Source organism: Centruroides sculpturatus, unplaced genomic scaffold, assembly GCF_000671375.1.
Source record: "Centruroides sculpturatus isolate CEXI.00-Female unplaced genomic scaffold, Cexi_2.0 scaffold890, whole genome shotgun sequence".
Lineage (NCBI taxonomy): Eukaryota > Metazoa > Arthropoda > Arachnida > Scorpiones > Buthidae > Centruroides > Centruroides sculpturatus.
In genome coordinates, this window is record NW_019385014.1 from 302924 (window position 1) to 324751 (window position 21828).

The 21828-nt window shown below is 28.0% G+C and overlaps 1 protein-coding gene across 3 annotated transcripts in view; it reads right to left on the reverse strand.

Moving 5' to 3' along the window:
- Window positions 1-18563, reverse strand: part of LOC111633429 (hydroxymethylglutaryl-CoA lyase, mitochondrial-like) — a 46791-nt gene extending 28228 nt beyond the window's left edge. Inside the window, exon 1 of one of the 3 annotated variants that reach the window (XM_023377992.1) lies at window positions 18464-18563. In XM_023377992.1, the coding sequence (XP_023233760.1) occupies window positions 18464-18550 (87 nt within the window). In that variant the 5' untranslated portion in view covers window positions 18551-18563. Of the gene's footprint in view, window positions 1-6272; window positions 6565-17903; window positions 17924-18463 lie in introns of those variants that run through there. The other 2 variants (XM_023377994.1, XM_023377993.1) reach the window with 2 other exon arrangements.
- Window positions 18564-21828: the final 3265 nt, after the last annotated feature.

The following is a 21828-nucleotide window of genomic DNA, read 5'->3' on the forward strand; positions in this document are numbered from 1 at the left end:
TAATCACTTTCGAGTTTCCCTTGGATAATGCATGTTTTGTTGTCTAATGCAAAGATCATCATCTGAGAAATCTAGAAATAAATCTAAAAATACTATAAATAATTATAACTCATAAACTTACTGTCAACTCAAAAATGTAACACCGACTATAAGGTCGGGTGTGACGTACCCCAGTCACCTTTGCTCATGTGTATCTCCCGCTGACGCAGGCGCAACACTAAACTCAACACTGCACCTCGTCTCCTACTCCCTTATCTCCAGCTACTGTGACGACGGGATTTCCATGACAAAAACAACATTAAATAATCTGCATTTAAAATCTTCTCGGGTATGACATACCCCGCCTCACTCACGCCGGGTTAATTACATGTACAATTTTTGAACCACTTTTGACTTCCTTCTGGCACTCTCTCTCCCCTTTATGTGTACCATACAATAGTTCATAGATTCCCTGGTATTGAAGTAATGACTTACAAAATATTTGCAGAATTTATTTAACTGATAGTTTATTCACATGACTAGTAAAAAGGCTTATATGAGCAAATTTCTATGCCACTAACATTAGTAAAAAAAATCTACATAGTTAACATGCAATTACTTACTGTAACCAAAATACACAACAACCTACAAATAACCAATAACCAGTGTGAAATTCTTCAAAAAATCAGCAAACGTTTTCAATGCCCCTCCTGGGCTTGTCTTCAGGCTTATTGAAATAGCTCATGGATTCCTTCCACTTTCAAAATTTTTTTTAGAAAAATGGCACGTTTCAAATTTTTAAAAAACATTTGAATTAAAGAATCCAGTTACAACGAAAAATATAAAAATAAGCCTGAAGACGAGTCCAGGAGGGGCATCAAAAACGTTTGCCGATGTTTTGAAGAATTTCACGCCAGTTATTGGTTATTTGTAGGTTGTTGCGCATTTTGAATATATACAACCTGGTGTAATGAGAAAGTTCATTAACTTATTGTAACATCATCACAATGCTGGGCTGCAATTTTTAATCATATTTTTAATTTATTTGATTTAAAATATATTCTCTCCACATCAAATTAGTAGTGTTTTGCACCTGTACATCATACTTTTCCTGTTAGCAATAGAATCATGCTGGTCATCTATCTAACTCCTTTCAGAGGAAAATTTTTAAACTGAATTAACATTTATAACAATTAACTATATATATAGTTAATCAGGGCCTCCTGCCCCTAAGCTTTCCATATCTGGTCTCAACTTTCATCTAGCTCCGTTCTCAGGATTAAGGAAGGAAGGACAGACAAACAGTGGGAATTTACAGGTCTATAATTTTTTGAATTGCAGCCCAATGTCTTGATTTTTCCTCATCATGTAGAATGATGTACTTTTCACAATCCTCTTCCTCCCTTAAACAGTACAGTACTGTACAGTACGTGTAATTCATAAATGGCCCCTTATTTACAACAGAAAAAAAAAATGCTGTAGATATAACATAATAAAGAAATACAATTGTATACATCAAATAATATTTAAAACAAATTAATTATATTTGATATACCACAGTATTAAATAAATCCAAAGAAAAATCATTTTAGGGTATTATTTACTAATTATACTAATAAAGAAATTGCAATTATTTGCATATTTTTGTTATGATTGTTCTTTGTAACAAATGTGTTTGAAAATAAAAATTCTAAATTTTATTTGAATTTGTATAAACAAGATTATTATTTAATTAATGATTATATTTTAAAAAATATGTTTTAAATCTATAATTTTATAGTAAATATTTATAACAAAATAAACCCATAAATGATTCTGCTTTGAGTAACACATCATATAGCATAATATGCAAAACAATTTCCAATATCTATCTATTTAATAACATTCTTGAAAATTTTTTCCATACATATATATTAATTATATTGAAATAACAAAATATGATAAAGAACAGTTCAACCATAAGCTGTTTTCAAAGATCCCAATGCAAAATGTAGTAGTAATTTTATTAATAATAATTTTAGATGAAAACATATATAAGAGGATTCTCAAATTGTAAGTGTTTAGAATATGCAGTTTCAAAATAACATGAGAGAGAAATCAGTATACATTATTCAAAATTATGCATATAGTCTAGATGGGTTCTTTGGCTGTTAATGATAACACATCGTTCAGTTAATACCAACTACTTAAAAATTTGTTGCAATGAACATCTTAAAGAATAGTTAAATTTTTTAACTACTAGTATTGATTTGGAAGGAATTCATGTGGCCACTGATGAGTCAACATTAAATATTTCTTAACCAAGTTTTATTTTAATTCACAGTGAAATTTCTATTTGTAAACAAACTTTTAACCCATGTAATACAAAGATTAACTATATTTTTAAAGCAAAGTTAGTATATTAGTGAAAATAGTACTATAATATAAACTGTAGATATCTTATGTACCAACAACTACAAAATCAATTTCTGGTCTGGATAAATGAAAAATGATTTCTGCACAAACGTTTTCTAACTCCTTCCGAGTTCTTCAGATGCAACAAAATGGTTATCTGATGGATCACCCTTAGGCTTGTTCCAAAGGACTGCAAATGCCAAATCCAATGTTGACAATGTTGCTGAAAATATGAATTGACCATCTGTTCTTGCAGAAAATGCTGTATTATCTCTTTTTCCACTGTGTCAACTATAATTTTAGTTGCAATATGGTGAAAAACAAACTAGGTTTGAAATTATACTGTTCTGATGCAGTTGACTTCTCATGGAAAATACCAGGTCAGCTACATATGTAACCCAACTACTATTTTGGTCAATTATTTTAATTAAAAGTGTAAACTAGTTTCTTCTAAATATGATTATTTACAGAGATGAAACTGGATTGGGTGACTAAATCATTGAAATATTATTCAGGGTTTGTCCAATAAATATCAAGACTGATTTTTTCCTACCAATGGGAAGGGGTGGAGGCAGTCTCTATGGGTAGAACCAGTGGGGGGTGTCATGTAAGCTACAAGACCTGGCTCAATTGTCCCTGAGCCTTTGGAGTGGGTAGATCCTGCCTGAAGTGAAAGTGTGTTTAGGGCTTTCATTGAGAATTAAGATGCCATCGAGAAGAGTTTTGCCATCAAATTTTGCATTAAATTGAACAAATTTGCTATGGAAACTTTTGATTAGGGTCTGCTGCATTCGAGGGGAAATCACAGATACCTGGATGCTCTATCATGACAATGCACCCAGTCACACATGCAATTATAAAAGAGACATCAGCCAAACACAATGTGCCAATGCAGCTCCAACCACCCTGCAGTGCAGATTTGACTCCTCCGACTTCTTTTTATTCCCTTGGATCAAAAGGAGCCTGGAAGGACATCATTTCAGGACAATTGAGCACGAACAACCTTGCAGTTGCTGACTTCCAGGGGCATATGAAGACTGAAAAAAGCATTGACAGCAGTGTATTGATGCAGGATGGTCATATCTTAAAGATATTAACTCACTGTACATATATCGCCGATAAATTTTTTTTACGACTTCATTCCCAATATTTATTGGACAAATCCTGTAACTTCATGGGGTCCAGTCAAATCTGAATTATGGGGCCCTAGGTATAGCCCACATTTTTCTTCAGGGAATATTTTGGGAAAAATATTTTCTTATAAAAGATTGGTTTGAGACCCTTTGTTTGTAGGAGAGCCCCCAGGCAATTGCACTTTTTGCTCACGGTATAACATGCCACTGGTACAAATGTACCTCTCTCAATATTACAAGGGTTAAACACAGAACTAGTGAACTAAAATTAAATGAAGAGAATTGTTAGACTTAGTTTATTTAAATTAATTCTTCATTTTCAACTATTCATTTTCTCTTCCTTCTCCTCAGTTTATAGCTTGTTTTCTCCATCATCTTATGTTTCAATGAATTAATAAACGATTTTCTAAAAAGAAATTATCTATTTTTAAATTTTATCTTATTCAAACTGCTTTTATTATCCATGTTAAAATGTTATATATGGAAACTATTAGTTTAGCACATCCCACCATTTATATCTAATAGTGGTTACCAACCCAATGGACCATTTATGGTCCACAGAAAAATTTTGGCGGTTTATGGAGACATTTGGACATTGATTAATTCAAGGTTACATATAGTATTACAAAAGAAATGCAAAATACTTGATTGCTTTTTCTCACTCATTGAAGATTTTTTATTTGAATCTTAAACCAAACACGAAATGACTTTTATCAATAAATAATAATGTCAATAATTGATCAAATAATCTACAATAAATAATATGAGTGCAATTGTTGTCCTTTGTGGAAAAGGGCAAAGAATCCATAAACATATTTTAATAAGTTCAATAATATTAAGTTATTCTAATGATTTCAAAAGTAAACCTTTGAAATTACTGACTTCAAAACACTAATAATAAACTTGAAAAAAAATTGAAATTCAGTAGAAAAGATTATAAATAAAGAATAATGACAATTTTTATATATCAAAATAATAAAATAAACAAAGCATACATTATAAAAATTTTTTAAATTAAATCACAATAATTAATAATTATTTATTACTATTGATTGGATATCTATTGCTATTGCTTCGTGTAAATCATAAAAATTAACAGATGATATAAGGTATTATACACAAGTTTATAGAAATTATTTTATGAATGATGGTCCTAATGAAGATTGATTAAAATTAAATAAAAATAAAAAGAATAAATAAAACTATGTATCTTCTTCATCTGAACAAAAAGTATCTCCAACTGTGGCATTAAAAAATTGTTTTTATATTCCAATTATTTAAAGAATATTAGAATAAAAATAAATAAAAATTAATATAATGTAATTAAATGTTTATTTTATTGATATATAAATGCAAATAATAAGGGAATATTAGAAATGAGAGAAATATTTCTCTCATTTCTAATATTCCCTTATTATTTGCATTTATATATCAATAAAATAAACATTTAATTACATTATATTAATTTTTATTTATTTTTATTCTAATATTCTTTAAATAATTGGAATATAAAAACAATTTTTTAATGCCACAGTTGGAGATACTTTTTGTTCAGATGAAGAAGATACATAGTTTTATTTATTCTTTTTATTTTTATTTAATTTTAATCAATCTTCATTAGGACCATCATTCATAAAATAATTTCTATAAACTTGTGTATAATACCTTATATCATCTGTTAATTTTTATGATTTACACGAAGCAATAGNTGTGTTAATTTGACATCAAATTTGCATACAATTAGTCTTTAAAAAAGTCTAGAAAAATTATCACATTTTTTTTTCAGTTAATAAATTATTGCTTAATTGACAATATAATATGATGTGATATAGTATATGATGTAATGATAATGTTGATTACAATGGCATACTTATATATAATAATACAGATTTTATTAAAACAATTACAGTTTTGGGATATTATTTCTTATGTATGTAAAACATGTGTTTGACATATATTATGTAATTGTTAACAAAGAAAAATGAAAGTTAAGTAATCAAATTTAACGTAAACTATATCAGATATAATAGAAATGTAAATGTATTAATGCAAAAACAATTGTCAATATCAATATACTTTACTATAAAAAGTGAAATTATTAATACAAACAAATCTATTATATCTGAAATACTAATTAGTATGTTATACTTTAAGTTCAGAATTCTACTTGCTGCAATGATAAGAATGTATTAGTCAAAACTGGAAACATTTATCACCTTACAAGATGCACTTTTTTGTACCAATAATTTATCTAAAAATTAGGATACATCTTACAATGGAAAAAATAGTTTTCCTCCAAAAATTAGACTTGAAAAATGTGTTGCATCCAATACAACAGTGCATCTTATAAGATAAAATGTACGGTAATTGAAAACAAAGGAACATAAGTAGCTCTTAAAATTTCCTTTTTCTTTAGTTTTATTTGAATATTCTATTATTTCTTTTTATACAGTTATGAAAGCCTTGCACATACAAATGAGAATTAGTATAACTAAATTTTGCATTCATTTTTCTATGAAATAAAATTTTTATCAGAATAAATAAGTCACAATTTTCATAAAATGCCATATATTTAATGCTAATAAAATAGAATATATAAAAATAACTTTAGAATTGTTTTAATTTAAAATAATTCTAAAGCTTCTTTTATATTAAGTACATTCTGTATAAAGTATATGTATATGGTGTGTGTTTGTTTTTTTAGTTCAAGAAAAAAAATTACTACTTGTTAAAACTAAACTTGGATAATTTAAAATTTAAGCTTACCATACAACTACTCCAAAAGCCATTCATTCCTGGAAGAAATTAAAATTTCCTCCTAGTTTATTTGTTCAATTTTCCTTTTACTCTCTTTATGAGTTTTTAAAATAACTTTTTATAATGACAATAAAAGTTTTTTTCTTTTCTATTGACGCATGATTTCTAATAGGAAAGAAGCTATTAAAATTATGTAACTAGGACGTTTTCAGAGTGCTGTTTTGCTATTTGAAAGTAAAAGTAATGTTGAAATAACGACACACATACCAAACTAAGATAGCCTTTCAAAAAAAATATTATAAACAAAAACATTATTAATCATAATACTGATATGTTCATTAATAATTAGGTTAAGAATATAATTGCAATTCCTATAACTTTTAATTTTTTTTAAATTTCATTTTTATGCAAATTAGTTGAATTATTTTGAATTGATCAATATATTTTCTTTATTTACAAATGTAAGAATGTTAGTAACATATAGAGCTATTAACAAAGAAATTAAAACCTATAAATTATTTAAATTAAGGTAACTTATTTTAACTAATTTAAAATGTGTTAAATACATCATATTAAATCTTACTAAAAATTAATATTACTTTCTGATCAATTTGTCACTAAAAATAAATAATAAATTAATCAAGTTATTAAAACTAATCTAATCAAATTGATCTAATATACAGGGTGATTGTATTTAAAACAGAGTATTTAGTATAGATTGTAATTAGAAATTAAAAAATACTGTTGTAGAAAGTACTCTGTAGAAAAAAGTATAGAAAAATTTAAACCAAATTTGATATAAATACTCTCCTGAGTATTCAGTTTTTGTTTTAGGGAAAATTTTACTTCAAATTCAGCCACTAGGATAAAATTTGGTACTGCTGTAATATGCATATTATGTACACTTTCTAACAAATTTTGGAAGTTAAGAAACAAAGTACAAAAATTTTATTTCATTTACAGATGTAAAGTATGAAACTGATGATTAAGAGTTTAACAAATACTGTAATGAAAGATCAGACAAAATGAGCACCACAACTGTTCATCTGTCAAAAAAATTGTGAAGAATCTGTTTTGTGATGCCTTTTATATTCAAAATTCATTATAAAACATACTTAATATGTGTATTACTGAAACATAAGCATCAAATTTTGCTCTAGCAGCTGAATCTTAAAGCAAAAATTTTTATTAAAATTTATCACAGAATAGCAATAGTTTTGATAATAATTACGTTATTAGGAACGAGAAAGAAATTTAAAAACAACGCATATACGAGTATTTAATTGTGAAAGTCATTTTGATCTCTCTGTAACTTTACTCATTAATAAATGTATCAAATTTGAGATTTAACTTTCCAAATTGTACAGATGAAAGATGATAACATGATATTTGCAACAGCTAGAATAATTAATTTATAATTTTCAAGATGATTCAATGGTGTTCTCTTTATTTAATTAGACATTCTTAATTTCTTAATTTTTCAAAATATAAAATATTTAAATCTTAAACATGATTAACGAGTTAAACATTTTATTGTCATGATAATCAGACAAATTATAGTCATTGATAAGGAACTTAATGTATGAATATTGTATTGATACCTTAAGTATTGATTGAATATCTCAGGTAACCTCTAAATAAATTAGAATTATTTGGAAGTCATCTAAGATGAATCATTAACGAATACAGTAAAACCTGGCTAAACCGGAAAACATATTCGGTATCGTATAAAGCCGGTTTACGCAGATTTCAACATATAATAATTTTTAAGAAATTTCAAAAAGAAGAGATCAAATATGTAAGTGATGATCAGTTGTTGGGATATTTAATAACGATATTCATGCATTAATAAGTTAATGTTCGACATTGGTATCGTAACGTATTTGGAGGTTATGTAAGAAAAATCCTTAAAGAATATAACAATATTTAAGAAATAATAATAGAAGAAATTTCATTTTTAAAGGAGTATGAAGCGCCTGAATAAATTTTGTTAAAATTTAGGAAAAGTAAATGGTGTAAGCTATCTGAAAACACAGAAGTATCTCCAAGCTTTTCTCCGATTAATCATCATAAAATAATGTACATGAGTGATGAACAGCTGTTCATTAATTTTGCAATAAAATATTCAACATATTCGTTTGCCATTATTCCTGAGAAATTTGATTGATATCATCCACGTTTATCATGTATTATTTAATTTGATTTTCCTAATATACCTCAATATTATTATATTTATAAACGTTACATCTCGAATATGAAAACAGATCTTTATATCATAATTCATATAAGCTTTAGTTTAATTTAGAAATTATTTTAACTTTTGTTCAATAAGTTATATGCTATTATTTATCAATATAACACAGTGATCCAGAATATAAAATGTAAATAGGCNTTAGTATTTCATGCATTTTCATTATACACTATTGTTGGAGAAAATTGCAATGCCAAGAAAAACATGAGCTATTCAAACAAAATTTATTCTACAGATTACTTATATCACAAAAAATAACTGATTAAACTTAGAGCTTATAAAGCCATACTAGCACAAAATTCAGTATCTCATAAAGCCATTACATGCAGAGATAACAATCTCTATATACTGAAGCACTGAATGAAAGCAGTAATGAAACTAAGATGTTTGTTCCAGTATAGAACATTGTTTTAATTGGGTGGGTGTTATCAAATGGTTCTTTCTAAAATTTAACAATTGATTTTTAGTGATATATAAGCAGAAAAAAGTTAAATGAGAATATGTAACTACTGGACAAACATTAATTAATATTTAAACAATTCTCCAATAATGATCAATATAGGTAGATTTGAAATTATTTCAGGGTGGGTGAACTGGTCAGTGAATGGATGAGCAAAAGTTTAAGATGAGCTGATGTTCATTCTTGTCCAGCAATAGTACAACCTGTGAATGAGAGAGATCCTGAATTTGTTATTGGAGAGTGTAAGGCTGCTTCTATACATCCCATAACACCTCTATAGTGACTGGTGGAGAGATCTGATATGTTAATGTCTGGGATATAGTATCATCATTATGCTACCATATCCCAGATATCTTCAATCAAGGAAAAGTCTGGCAAAGTGCAGGTCAGGGAAGATGCCATGTCCTTCCTTAATGAGTTACAGAAGACCTGTCACTCATCTTCAAACAAATTTATTGTTAAAATTTAGCAATTGATTTTCAGAGACTCTAAGTTTTGGACATTCTGGCTATAGTGAAAGAGAGCATCAGGAATTATATAGAGAAAATGAATCACTTTTGCCACTAAAACATCCTTTATATAGTGCTGGCTGTTCAGGATGCTAGAAATGTGTACGAGACAAGATTGTAAACAATCCAAACATGACAATCCATGCAAACCTCCAGATGCAATTCACCATGATGTTTCCAAACAAAAGTGCAGTTTTCATGGTGATTAGGTTGAATTGTGATTCATCAGAAAATCTGTATCTAATCAGTTCATCATCTACATTCCAAGCACCATTGAATATAGGTCTCATTTGTCCATTGATGCCATGTTTACATCAATGTATTGGTATTTTGCCCAAATGAACAGCAATTTGATGATAAGGTAGACTTTTTTCTATCTCATCTCAATAATTCTGTCTGGTTCAAAGTGAATAAGGTATTCATAATGAGAACTTCAGTAAGAGAGAGTGGTGAGCCATTGGAAATATCATAACAACTGAGTTCCGGTCAATTACTGATTAAAACATTCCCATTGTGTCCTCCACTTATACCCAATACAATAAAGTTTATAGAGCACTGTTCCAAATTGCATTTGCATGTCCGACTGTGATATACTCATCTTGCAAACTGCAGGCCATTCTGATCTCTTTGAAGATGTTGCAATTTTCATAAAAAACAGTATAATATAGTATGAATAAATTGTAAAGATATTATATGATGTTAATTATCAAATTTTAAATGAACTATTTCAAAATTATTTAAATTGTAAAAAAAAACATTGTAATAAATTGAGGACAACAATTATATTTATTTGAATTAAATAATTTTTACTCTCTTTTATACTTTCTGCATAAGACAATTTTTAAAATGTGAGATTAAAAAATAAACAAAAGAATTAAGATATTTCTGTACTTTCTTAATTTTAAGCACACTTAATACAATTATAATTTTTAAAGAATTGTAATGAAAATTGCAGGTTGCAAGAAGATATAAAGTTCAAATGAGTCCAATAGAGATTATCTTCTAATAGGCTATTTGTTTCCTTTTAAAATCAGATCAATTTTTCCAAAAATTTAAACTGAATCATAAGAAGAATATGTCAAACAGTCTGGAAATGATCCACGATTGAAGATTACTTAGAAAAAACATTGTCTTACAGTTATTCCCATAATATCCCTTCTGTTTTATTAAAAACACATCAGCCTTGCTTTTTCAACAAAACCCAAATATAGTACTGTATTTAACAGTAATAGGAAAATATACTGTATTCAATTGGAAATGGAGAGCTTTTATCTCTAATGCTTTGAACCAGTTGTCAACAGTCATCAAATTCTAATCTGGGATTTAAGTACGCTTATAGAATTAAATACAGTAATATATTAAAAAAATAAAAAAAATACAAACTGTTTCAGTTAATCTAAATTATGGTTAAGTATAGTTCAAGTAATTGAGATTCTATTGTATATTATTGTTTTAAATTTGTACTTCAATACACAAGGGTCATTTCAAAAATTTTTGTATGGTTGCATTAAGAGTGGAAAATAAAAACTAGTTTTTTTATGATGGAAAGCATAAATGTCCTTTATCCAATGTACTGTACTTGCTACTGATGTCAATACATTTTTTGTCAATGGTTAATTGCATTCTTACAGTGTGCATCTTGTTCAGATAGTATAGAGATTCTTGTATAGAAATGTTGGTTTCATCCATTACTTTAAACTTTCAGCCCCACCTGCTTCTTATTCTTTGTTAAACAGAAAGAAATCACATTGGGAAAGATTAGTAAGTAAGGTGAATGTCCAAGAATCTTCCATTTCCATACCACCAGAAAATTTGAATGTCACAATGCTGGTAAGGGACTGTGTTGACTTATAAGTGAATAAAGCACAAATTTCAAGTCTCAGAAGATATTCTGACTTGTTACAATCATTACATACATATTGCAATCCATCTCCAGAACAGCACAAAATATGTGATGGGTCTCTGCTGCATTTGGAGTGCCCACATGAATAAAAAAAACATCAGTGATGACTATTCATCCTTCCCAAATAGCCTTAAACCATCATCTAAGTCTCATACAATGGTACATGGCTGCTAAGGTCTTCCTAGAAGTTGTTTCTCTGTTGTTGATTTTCCTAACAGTTAACAGCACATAGAACTTTATCAACTTATGTATATCTGGACATGAAAAACTGCATTGTACTTCTTCACAATCCACTTTGCAATACCAATGCAAAATCTCACTTGATCTTACTGCTACATGTTCACCAAAGATTAGTACTCAATGTGCACTGTAGTGCTGTTGTCATTTTTTCCCAGTGAACAGGTGGCACACCCATACAGGAAATTTTTAAAATGACCCACATATATCTATTGATGTAATTACTTTTTGGTCAAATGCTATGTAATTGTAATATCATTTATTGTGATCATATTCATAATGCTATTTTGTTTCAGAATTTAAACTTTTCTTTTCATTTTCTTATAAAGTTAGTCTAAAAATTTTATAGACAGCATAATCGTGTTTTAACTTACGCATCAATAAATACAAAAAAAAATCTATCATTATTTTGCATTTATAATATGTTTTAAGCAGTCAAGCAAACAGTTTTTCAATATAAAACAGAAACGCTCTATAATTAAGAAATTCAATTTTTAAAAACTTCACTTTTACATCTTTAGGTACCGTAATTAAAAACTAAAATGACTTATTCTATATTTAATTTTTCACTCAACAATTTTCCTTGTATAAAAAGATGTATTAAAAGAAATTACTCTAAAATTATATAATAATTTTTTGTAGTTCTTCTAATCACAGTATTTGAAAAAATTAAACACGTTATTTCTTAAGCCATCATTAATAACACATTTTAAACAATAGATTTTTTTTCATTTTTGTAAGTCCTCTCTAATAAAACTCTTTAGTTACCATTATTAAAAATATATAGAAATGAATTTAATGCAGAGTCCAAACAAAATTATTCTATCGATTTGTTGCAAGAATTATAATTACCATAGGCATTCAGAATATTAAAAGTTTTTTAATCTTAAAGTAAAAAAGATTTAAAAATACTTAAGTTCTTTATAAAAATATTAGATATAAATAAGTTTTTTAATATTCTTTAATTTAACAGTTTATTTTTTATTCAATTTTGATTCCAATAAAATATTCTAATACTGTATATTAAATATAACCTTCAGTTAAGGCAAAGGTAAATTATCTGCCAAAATAAATAGCACAAACCTCTACCTCATTTTAAATTATGCAAACATAATTTAAAATGTATTTTTATTACCAAAGTAATAAAAATATGATATTTAAATACATAATATATCTATAAAGTTTCTTTAAAGTTCAGAGATGAAATGTTTCTAGACAGAAATACAAAATTAAGGAATGAAATAAACTGAAACATCCCTAATTTCATTAATTTTTTATTTCTGACTAATTTTCTAATTATTATTTAAATCATATTCAAATACTTTTTGAATTTATTTAAAATGAAAAATATCCAGAAAATATCTGTTTTCTATTTAAATTAAAGACTTCAATCTTTAGTATTTTTTAAATATCAAGAACTTTAATATATAATCACTCACCATTTTAAATTTTCATCAGTTAAACCTGCACTTTACTAGTAAGTTATTTCTTCTGGAAATATTTATTATTCTTAATCTTTATAATTGAATTTGAATGAACTTAGATGCTGAAATCTATAACTACAATTTATCTGTTTTAAAGTCAGTGAAAGCCAGAGAAACTTATTGCCAGATTTTAAATTTCAATTTTAAATTTATCCAACAGCTTTTCCTGTCTAAACTTACTACAAGACCTATAGCTACTGAGGACTATGAGGTGTCTAAATCCACTCAACTTATATACTGCATATGGACACTGCTGACTATGTACTTTACTTTCATTATGTACACTTGGGTTACTGTTTTGTTGTTTAATTTTTACTCATTCTCCTGATAGATCCTTTAGTGATAAGCATAAATTTTGCTGAAAAGAACTAATCATGCAGGGAACATATCAATAATTACTATGCCAACTTTACTATACAAGAAAATGCATTTTAGGCCTTTTGCCCCTCTTCAGTCCTTTATTACAGATCTACTTAATTAAACAATAAATGCTATATAATTTTAATATACCACACTGAATATATAATACACACATTAAATAATTTAAATACACTAAATTATCTTAGACTTTTTTTTTTTAAATACATTAGTCACCACTGGATGAATTAACATTGTATTCACAAATTAATAAATAAAATAAACCAGCAATGAGTTGCTCAACTTTCCCAGCAACATTTAAAATTTTGATGGTGCCATCTGTTATCATATTTTATTACAAAACTTTTTACATTTGATCATAGTTAAAAATGGCAAAAAGCTTAATTTTGATGAGTTTTAATTATAATTGTAAAAATTGTCATTAAATCCTACCCTACTGGAGATACACACAACCCCCATTATCTCCCCACCTCCTTGACCTTTAACTACCAATCCCCTAATACACAAACCTCCCTGCAAAATTTCAAAAATTTTTGACATAAAGCACAGAAATTATTAAACTTCAAACAAAGTGAACAAAATCCTGTCCTCCCACACATATAGAAATTACCCCCAAATTTTTTTTGCATTTTTCAATGTTTCAAGGTGTCCTAAGTCCAAAAATGTAAAAATGGGGGGGGGTATTTTTTTGCTGATCACTTACTTTCTTTCTGTTATAACAGCCAGGAAAGTAATTAAATTAACATTTTAGGAAAGTAATTTTTTTTATCATAGCCTTATGTTTACTTAATTTTTATTTTATTTATTAGTTTATGAATACAAAGTTGATTCACACATTGGTCACTAATAAATTTAAATCAAAGGTAATTTACTATGTTTAAATTTTTTAATGTGAATATTATGTATGCAGTAAATTGTATTACAATTATAGCATTTATTGTTTAATTAGGTAAATCTGTAATAAATAGAAAAGAGGCAGAAAACCTGAAGTGCATTTCCTCTTATAATAAAGTTGACATAGTCAATTACAAGTATGTTCTCTGTGTAATTAGTTCTCTTCAGCACAATTTAGGCTACTGTTACTTATTTTACACTTAAACTAATAGCTAATAAATCTGGTAGAACTGAAACAAATTACTACTCAAAATTTTTTTAGTTTGCCCCTCTAGCCCCCATGGTTTATTCCTGGTTACATAACTGACTACAAAAATGTCTTAAAAAATTATGAAAAATCTTTATGCATGAGACATTCTCTGTTATCATGATTTTTCTGGAAACCACCAAAGTACATAAGAGTCTGCCTCATCTTAAGTTTTCTCTTGTGGTTTTGTATGTTAATTCATATAATAGTATCAATTAAAACATCCTATTTAAACTTATATCTCGAAAGCTGGTAATTTTCCAGTAATTCTTCCTTTCTATTTAATGGCTCTCAGAGAATATTTAGAATCTTACTGTTGGTTTTAACACTTGTTAATTCTCTGCAATGAATAAGAGCTAAGTAATTGACCCTCAAACTTGTGTCATTGAATATTGTACAGTCTACATGCAACATATTGTTAGTAATAAAATCAACAATGATGATGATAACAGCAATTATTTTATTTACCACTTACTTATTTAATTTACTAATTCTGCCAAAGGCCATACTAGATACAATGCCACTCTCAAACTCATCTCAAACCCAGGGTGCTCCTTAAATATAAAATGTACTATAGATATTATCCACATTAGAATTTTTTTCTATTTAATTTTTTTGAATTTATTTTATTATTATTTATTGGTATTATATATTTATAGTCTGTCCAATAAATGAAGAACTTTCCAAAATAATTTTTGATGACAGTTGATTAGTTTCCTACATCATCTAAACTGCTTATGGATTAAGTAAAATGTATTTCTCCAGGAACTTTAAGGTGCAGGGTTATGCAGCATTTTGTTTCTTTTAACCATTTTTTAGGGGTTATAAGTCAATATACCACTACAGACAACTACAATAATTAAGTCTTCTTACTGTATCTTTCATAGAAAAACAAACATACAAAAAAAAATTGGCTCAGTTGGTGTTTAATTGTTCCTGTGATATGAGGACATACTAAGATGACTTTAAATTAGTAATTGTTAAACAACTAAAAAACAAGACTCATAAACATGATTCGTGTGTCAAATTGAAACTTTATAATATTGAAATCAAATAATACACATCTCTACTAGAAAAAAATTTTAGGAGATTAATGACATTTTATTTTTCAAACATAGAAAATTAGGATTAGATGAATATCTACAAATATTAAAAAATTTTTGATAAAGAGTGCTTTAATATACAAGATGTATCTATTTGAAATGTCAATAATACATTATATTTAAAATGCTAAGGTAGGAAATTAAATGTTTTGAACGTATTTTGAGTAAAGAATTATATATTGTGAATTCAATGTATCTAATATTACTGATTTATATTTTGCTTTCTATATAAAATATAAAATTCAATTATTATATTTTCATAATTACAATAGTTGAAACTCTTACATTTATTAAAATAAAATTTTAATAATAAATTGCTAATATAAAAAGAAAGACATTGTAGTAAGCATTAATGATAATAATAGGCTATATTTAACATAATAAAAAAAGCATTTTAGTATGTAGCATTTTCACTTACTATTAGATACTTTTAAATTTAAATTGCTATTGCATTTGATATAGTAAAAGTTCTGCCATATTTAATATACAATAGAAGTATTGAATGAGATTATTATTTTTCATTTCTTATCAGTTTATATTTATTCAAAATTATTTTTATTATAACATTTACATTGGTTCCTGATCTTCTGGTTACATTATCTTCACAGAAAACTTAACAAGCCATTTTGTTAACATGGATAGTGTCATTTGATAATGGATAAACAATAACTTACTTTAATAAACACTATAAAACAGAAATAATGCAAAAAAATAAACCAAACTAATATTTAATCAGTGACACAAAAACATATTGTGCAATGTCATTGCCAGTTTCCATAGCTACATTGTTCACAAAATAAAAAAAATTTATTAAATTAAATTATACACAATTACAACTAGTTACTTAACATTGTTTTTGTTAATTTTTTATTCCATTAATTTATCTTGATTGTTTTTAGCACAGATTTACAACTATCATCATCTTTTCCCAAATGACCTTTTATATGCACATTAATGTCAATTTTATTACACTTTGTATAGCATTTTACAAGAAAAATATATAATAATATAACTTATTTTATGAATTAGAATATGACTGTAACTCCATCTTGTGGAAAATATTATAGATTTCCTTCTAGATGAACATTTATAATCAACATACTATAAATACTATTTACTAAATAGTATTTGAGGTTGATAGCATATTTAAATAGATGAGAAAAAAAAGCTTAATTCTAGAAACCAAAATAAATTTTATTCAGTGATGTTTTCATTCTTTTATACGATCATCATCATTGATGATGATACTATAAAAAATTGAAAATATTCATTAAGAATTAATCACTTTTTTCTCATCCCTTTATAATCAGTTTTATTAATAAATTGCATTATAATTTTAAGAAACAAATGAGATATAATCTCATTAACTTTTTCAAAATGACAATAAAACTTATATTCTTATATAAACTTACAGCATTTTGGGTTATATATTTTAAAGATCCATTTAAAATTTATGAGTGTATTTGTGCTTGACCACGAAGGTGACACTATCTTCCAGAAAAATAATTCTAGATCTTAATGCCACTAACAGAGTTGGATCAATAGTGTAGAATTGATTTTCAAGGTCAATAAGATAGAATGATGAACTTTTTAAAATTTTATTAAAAAAAAAAATTATAAAACTGATCCATAAGTTCAATCAATATTATTTTTATAATCTAATTTTATGTAAATATAATAATTAATACATTAAATATGTATGCTATGGTATATTGAGACACAATCATAGATAATATTAGAAATAATTTCTGCATAAATTTTTTAAAATATAAAATGACTTAAACACATTCATGTACTGTACATATAAATATATTTCAGAAAGATATTTTTGTTTTATAATTTGTTTATTTTTGGTTAAGGAGGACATTTGTCTTTTCTGTGCCCTTTGAATTTACCTAATGCTCTTTTAATGCATGTATATATAATATATATGGTATAAATTATGATAAACTTTCAAACTTCATATATTTGATTCACTTAAAGCTATACTAAAATATTATATTAATATCATATAAGATAGTATTCACAATTGCTCCTAATTACATAACTATTTTTAAAACTGTATTTTGTATTGTAATATTACAAAATATGAAAATAAAAAAATAAAGCATTATATTGAAGTAGAAAAGTATTCTTTCAACTCTTAAGTATAGAATAGATGCAAATAATGTCACCTTTTCCTTTTGCTGTAACCATTCATTTCCTCTTATTCTTTTATATGTCAATCATGTTTGTTTCCCAATACCCCAAGACATTTTAATGGTTAAAGAATGGCAATATTGTATTTTCATTCCTTTATTGCTTATTCCACCTATACATGAATTTTACCATTCTGAGTATTTATTGAGTAAAATTTTAAAAAGAACTATTTATAATACTGAGAAATGGTATGATTCTAGTTATGAGGGGGGCGGAGACATCAATATTATCAACCTCTTAAACGACCAAAACAATCATAAAGACCATAATTCTAAACACGACCCTTCAAAATATTTTTATGATGTCACTTCCGGTTTAAAAGTAATCAATTGTCTTCGGTCACAGTAATTATACAACGAATTCAATAAAAGTAAACATGACAATCGAAACTTCATTCACAAACATTCACTACGCTACCGGTTAATACGTGATTTGTACGGACAAAATTTAAAATTTTAAAAATAATTAATATTTTAACATAACATCTCAATCTGACAGGCTAACAATAATCATTGACATTTTAATGAATTTTTACCTTAGCATTTCCGTAATGACGGTTAATATAATTGAAAAGCTTCCAAATTTCCCGACAAGAAAATAGAACTCTATTGGACGTCGCCATTTTGAATTTTACGAAAACCTGAAATTGAACAAACAAATTGAAATTTTACTTTATTATTATTATTATTATTTTGTAGCATTTAATGATGCGGTATTTATTTTCCGCAATAAATATAAATTAAATTTTAATTTTTTAAATAATAATATTAATAATAAAAATGAACTTTTATTCAAAAATTTCGTTTCTCTGAAAATTATGGCTATTTATTTAAGTTAATAAAAATTCAACCTTATTATTATACATTTTTGTTTAAAAGAGTATTTTTATTTATATACAGTAGAGCATCGATTATCCGACTCAATTGGGGACTCAGGTTGGTCGGATAACTGAAAAAATCGGGTAACCGAAAAAATGAAAAAAATACATTTTTAGTATAGTATACTGTATTAGTATATCCCATGTAATTAGTTTATTAGTATATCGCTATTAACCAACTTCGCGTTGAATTTTCATCTATGTTAAGCTTAACAAATTTTTTAAAAATAATAATCGTCGCTATTGTATCGTTAAAAATTATTTTTAAATTATTTTATTGCTCACAAAACAAACAACCATTCATAATTAGAAAATTAAGTCTCGTTTAAATACTGGCCTCCCTTCAATGCTCGAGCCATTGATGACAGCTAAAACAGGCAAAAGTTTAACAAAAATAATATTAAAGTAGCCAAGTCATAGCCAAATATTGTAGCGCCACATCACTAGCGGACATTTCAATTTGCCGACTAGAACGGTCGGTTAACCGATGTGACGGTTAATCGGGGGTCGGATAATCGATTCTCTACTGTATATATAAAAATGAATGTATGTGTGTGTGTGTGTGTGTGTGTGTGTGTGTTCTGTCCTTCATGCATTACCACACCGTTTATCCGATTAGTGCTGTGCGATGCATCGATGTGACATCGACACATCGATGTTTTTGTTCGTCGATGCATCGACCTTCCGATGTTTTTGAAACATCGATCCTGAATCGATGTTAGCAATATGTGAATTTTGATTCATCGATGCATGCAGTTAATTCTTTGTTCTTAGTGTTACCACCTGTTCGGTTTTCACCCGGACAGTCCGGGAATTTCGTAGAAATTGTGAAATTGCGATGAAACAAAGTTCTTGCAAATATGTTTACAAATTTACACTATTTTAACAGTGAACGAACTCACACTCATTAAAACTCATCCGCAACTCTGCCATGTTAGTCTGTTTACGCCGACTTGTGGCGCGCAACCTGTCGACTTTGAGGCCGGATGGCCGAGCGGTCAAGGTGGCAGCCTACCGCTCTGGGGGACCCGGGATCAAATCCGGACGGGTCAAAGAATCCCCAGGAATTTTTCGGGGGTGGTCCGTTCGGATATGTCGGGCCCCGTCCCTCACCACCCGGTCGCCCCATTGTGGGCCTGGCCGAACCGAAAGGGCCTGCTATAAAAGGCCCTCTTAGTGCCCACAGGGCGGAAAAAGTAAAAAAAATCCCTGTCGACTTTTTTTGCATGTACGATCGTACACGTATCAAATAGAGCTAAGTTATCTGTACCTGTTCTTTCTTAATTTAGGTTACTTTCGTTACTCCTACGCAAGTCCCTAGTCCCTAACTGTAACTGATTCAGAACCGGCATGCACGTTATTCTTCGCATTGTAAAATGACATTACGCATGCGTCAGGAACTTCTGTTCGAACAAACCTGGGCCGTGTTCAGTAACGCAGAATTCTTGCTAAGTCTAGTTATGCTGCGATGTTGAACTCGTTTCTAACTACTGCTTGACTCCTCCCACCACTAGCTTCTTTTATGTATTCTTAGCTCCGCCCACTAAGCCACTCAGAATTCTAACTTAGGTGTTCTGCGTTACTGAACACGGCCCTGCTTTTGTTTTTTTTTTTTTTTAAATTGTTTGAGTTTATCTTGATTGAACATCGATGTTCCAATGGGCATCGATCAAACATCGATGTGAAATTCGACATCGAAATTTAGCATCGATGCTTACGCAAACATCGATGTTTGACATCGATGTTAAAATTATAGACATCGCACAGCACTGTATCCGATTTCCGTAAAACTTTGGGACTACATTCCCGCGAAGGTTTCTGGAATAGTACATTTATCCTACGATAGATGGCGCGCATGTATATGAGCATTTTACTGTGTGTTCGATCGATTTCAAATTGTGAAGACCATTTCCCCCTCCAAAAAATATCTCTATATATGCATTTGTTATTTACGATATTTGTAATAATTTTTGTTTAATCACTTAATTTCAGCTTTTTTTGCTAATTATGTATTCGCTCGAACTTTGTTAAAACCTTAACTGTATCCCGAACAACAACCGAAGTTGTAGAAGGAAATTCGCCTATTTTACCGATTTAGGGATCACCACTTTTCCAAATTTTAATAGCAACTCAAAATAATTTAAAAAGACAAATTACAATAAAACAGTTTATTATCCAACTATCAGAAATTTCACAACATGCCAAGGAAGAAAAGAAGGAGCAATTAAATAATGAAAATTATAAAAGTTTAAAAACTATATATAAAAATGGGGAATATCGAACTTCTGACAATCTCTGCGAGTATGTGGGCTAAATTTAAAAAATCCGTGCTTCTCGCATGTACAATTGTATGTGGCCTGCTCACGCAACGGAAAATCTTCTGATTTATTCGTGTAAGCACCAGACGGAAAAACAAAAAAAATATGGTGTATCCACAAACACTCCAATAAATAAATAGAATTGAAACGAAACTTTGAAATGTTTTTCCGATGAAAATGAATAATAATAATAAGTTTCAATAAAAATGATAAAATGTAAATTGAATTTTATCATAACGAGTTTGCTTGAATTTCGTTTCTTCTGAGATCGCAGCAATGCGCGACAGGTAAGCTAGTAATTTATAAATCATTACATTTTTTAAAAAATTATAATAAAAACGTCAATAGTTTATTAAACGTCATAGACACCTTAATTACGTCAAAGTTTAAATATTTGAAATTATTATAACACTTGTATAAAATATTTTTATGCTTATGACCATGTTGCCAATTGTTTGAAATTTAATTATTTTTTAAATTATTTGGAAAACGGAAACTGTTCGAAAATGCTCTTTAAATTAAAATAAACGAAAAGTTTCAGGTTTTTTTAACGCATCCCTGTTTCTTCATGAGAAGTTGACACACCTAAGCGTAATCAGAATTATTTTCATTCCCATCAGTTTACGTTTTTTAACTTTCCCGGCTGATATGTGTACATAATAAGGGAAAGTATTGGAATCGTGTCAAATATGACCCTCCGGGTTC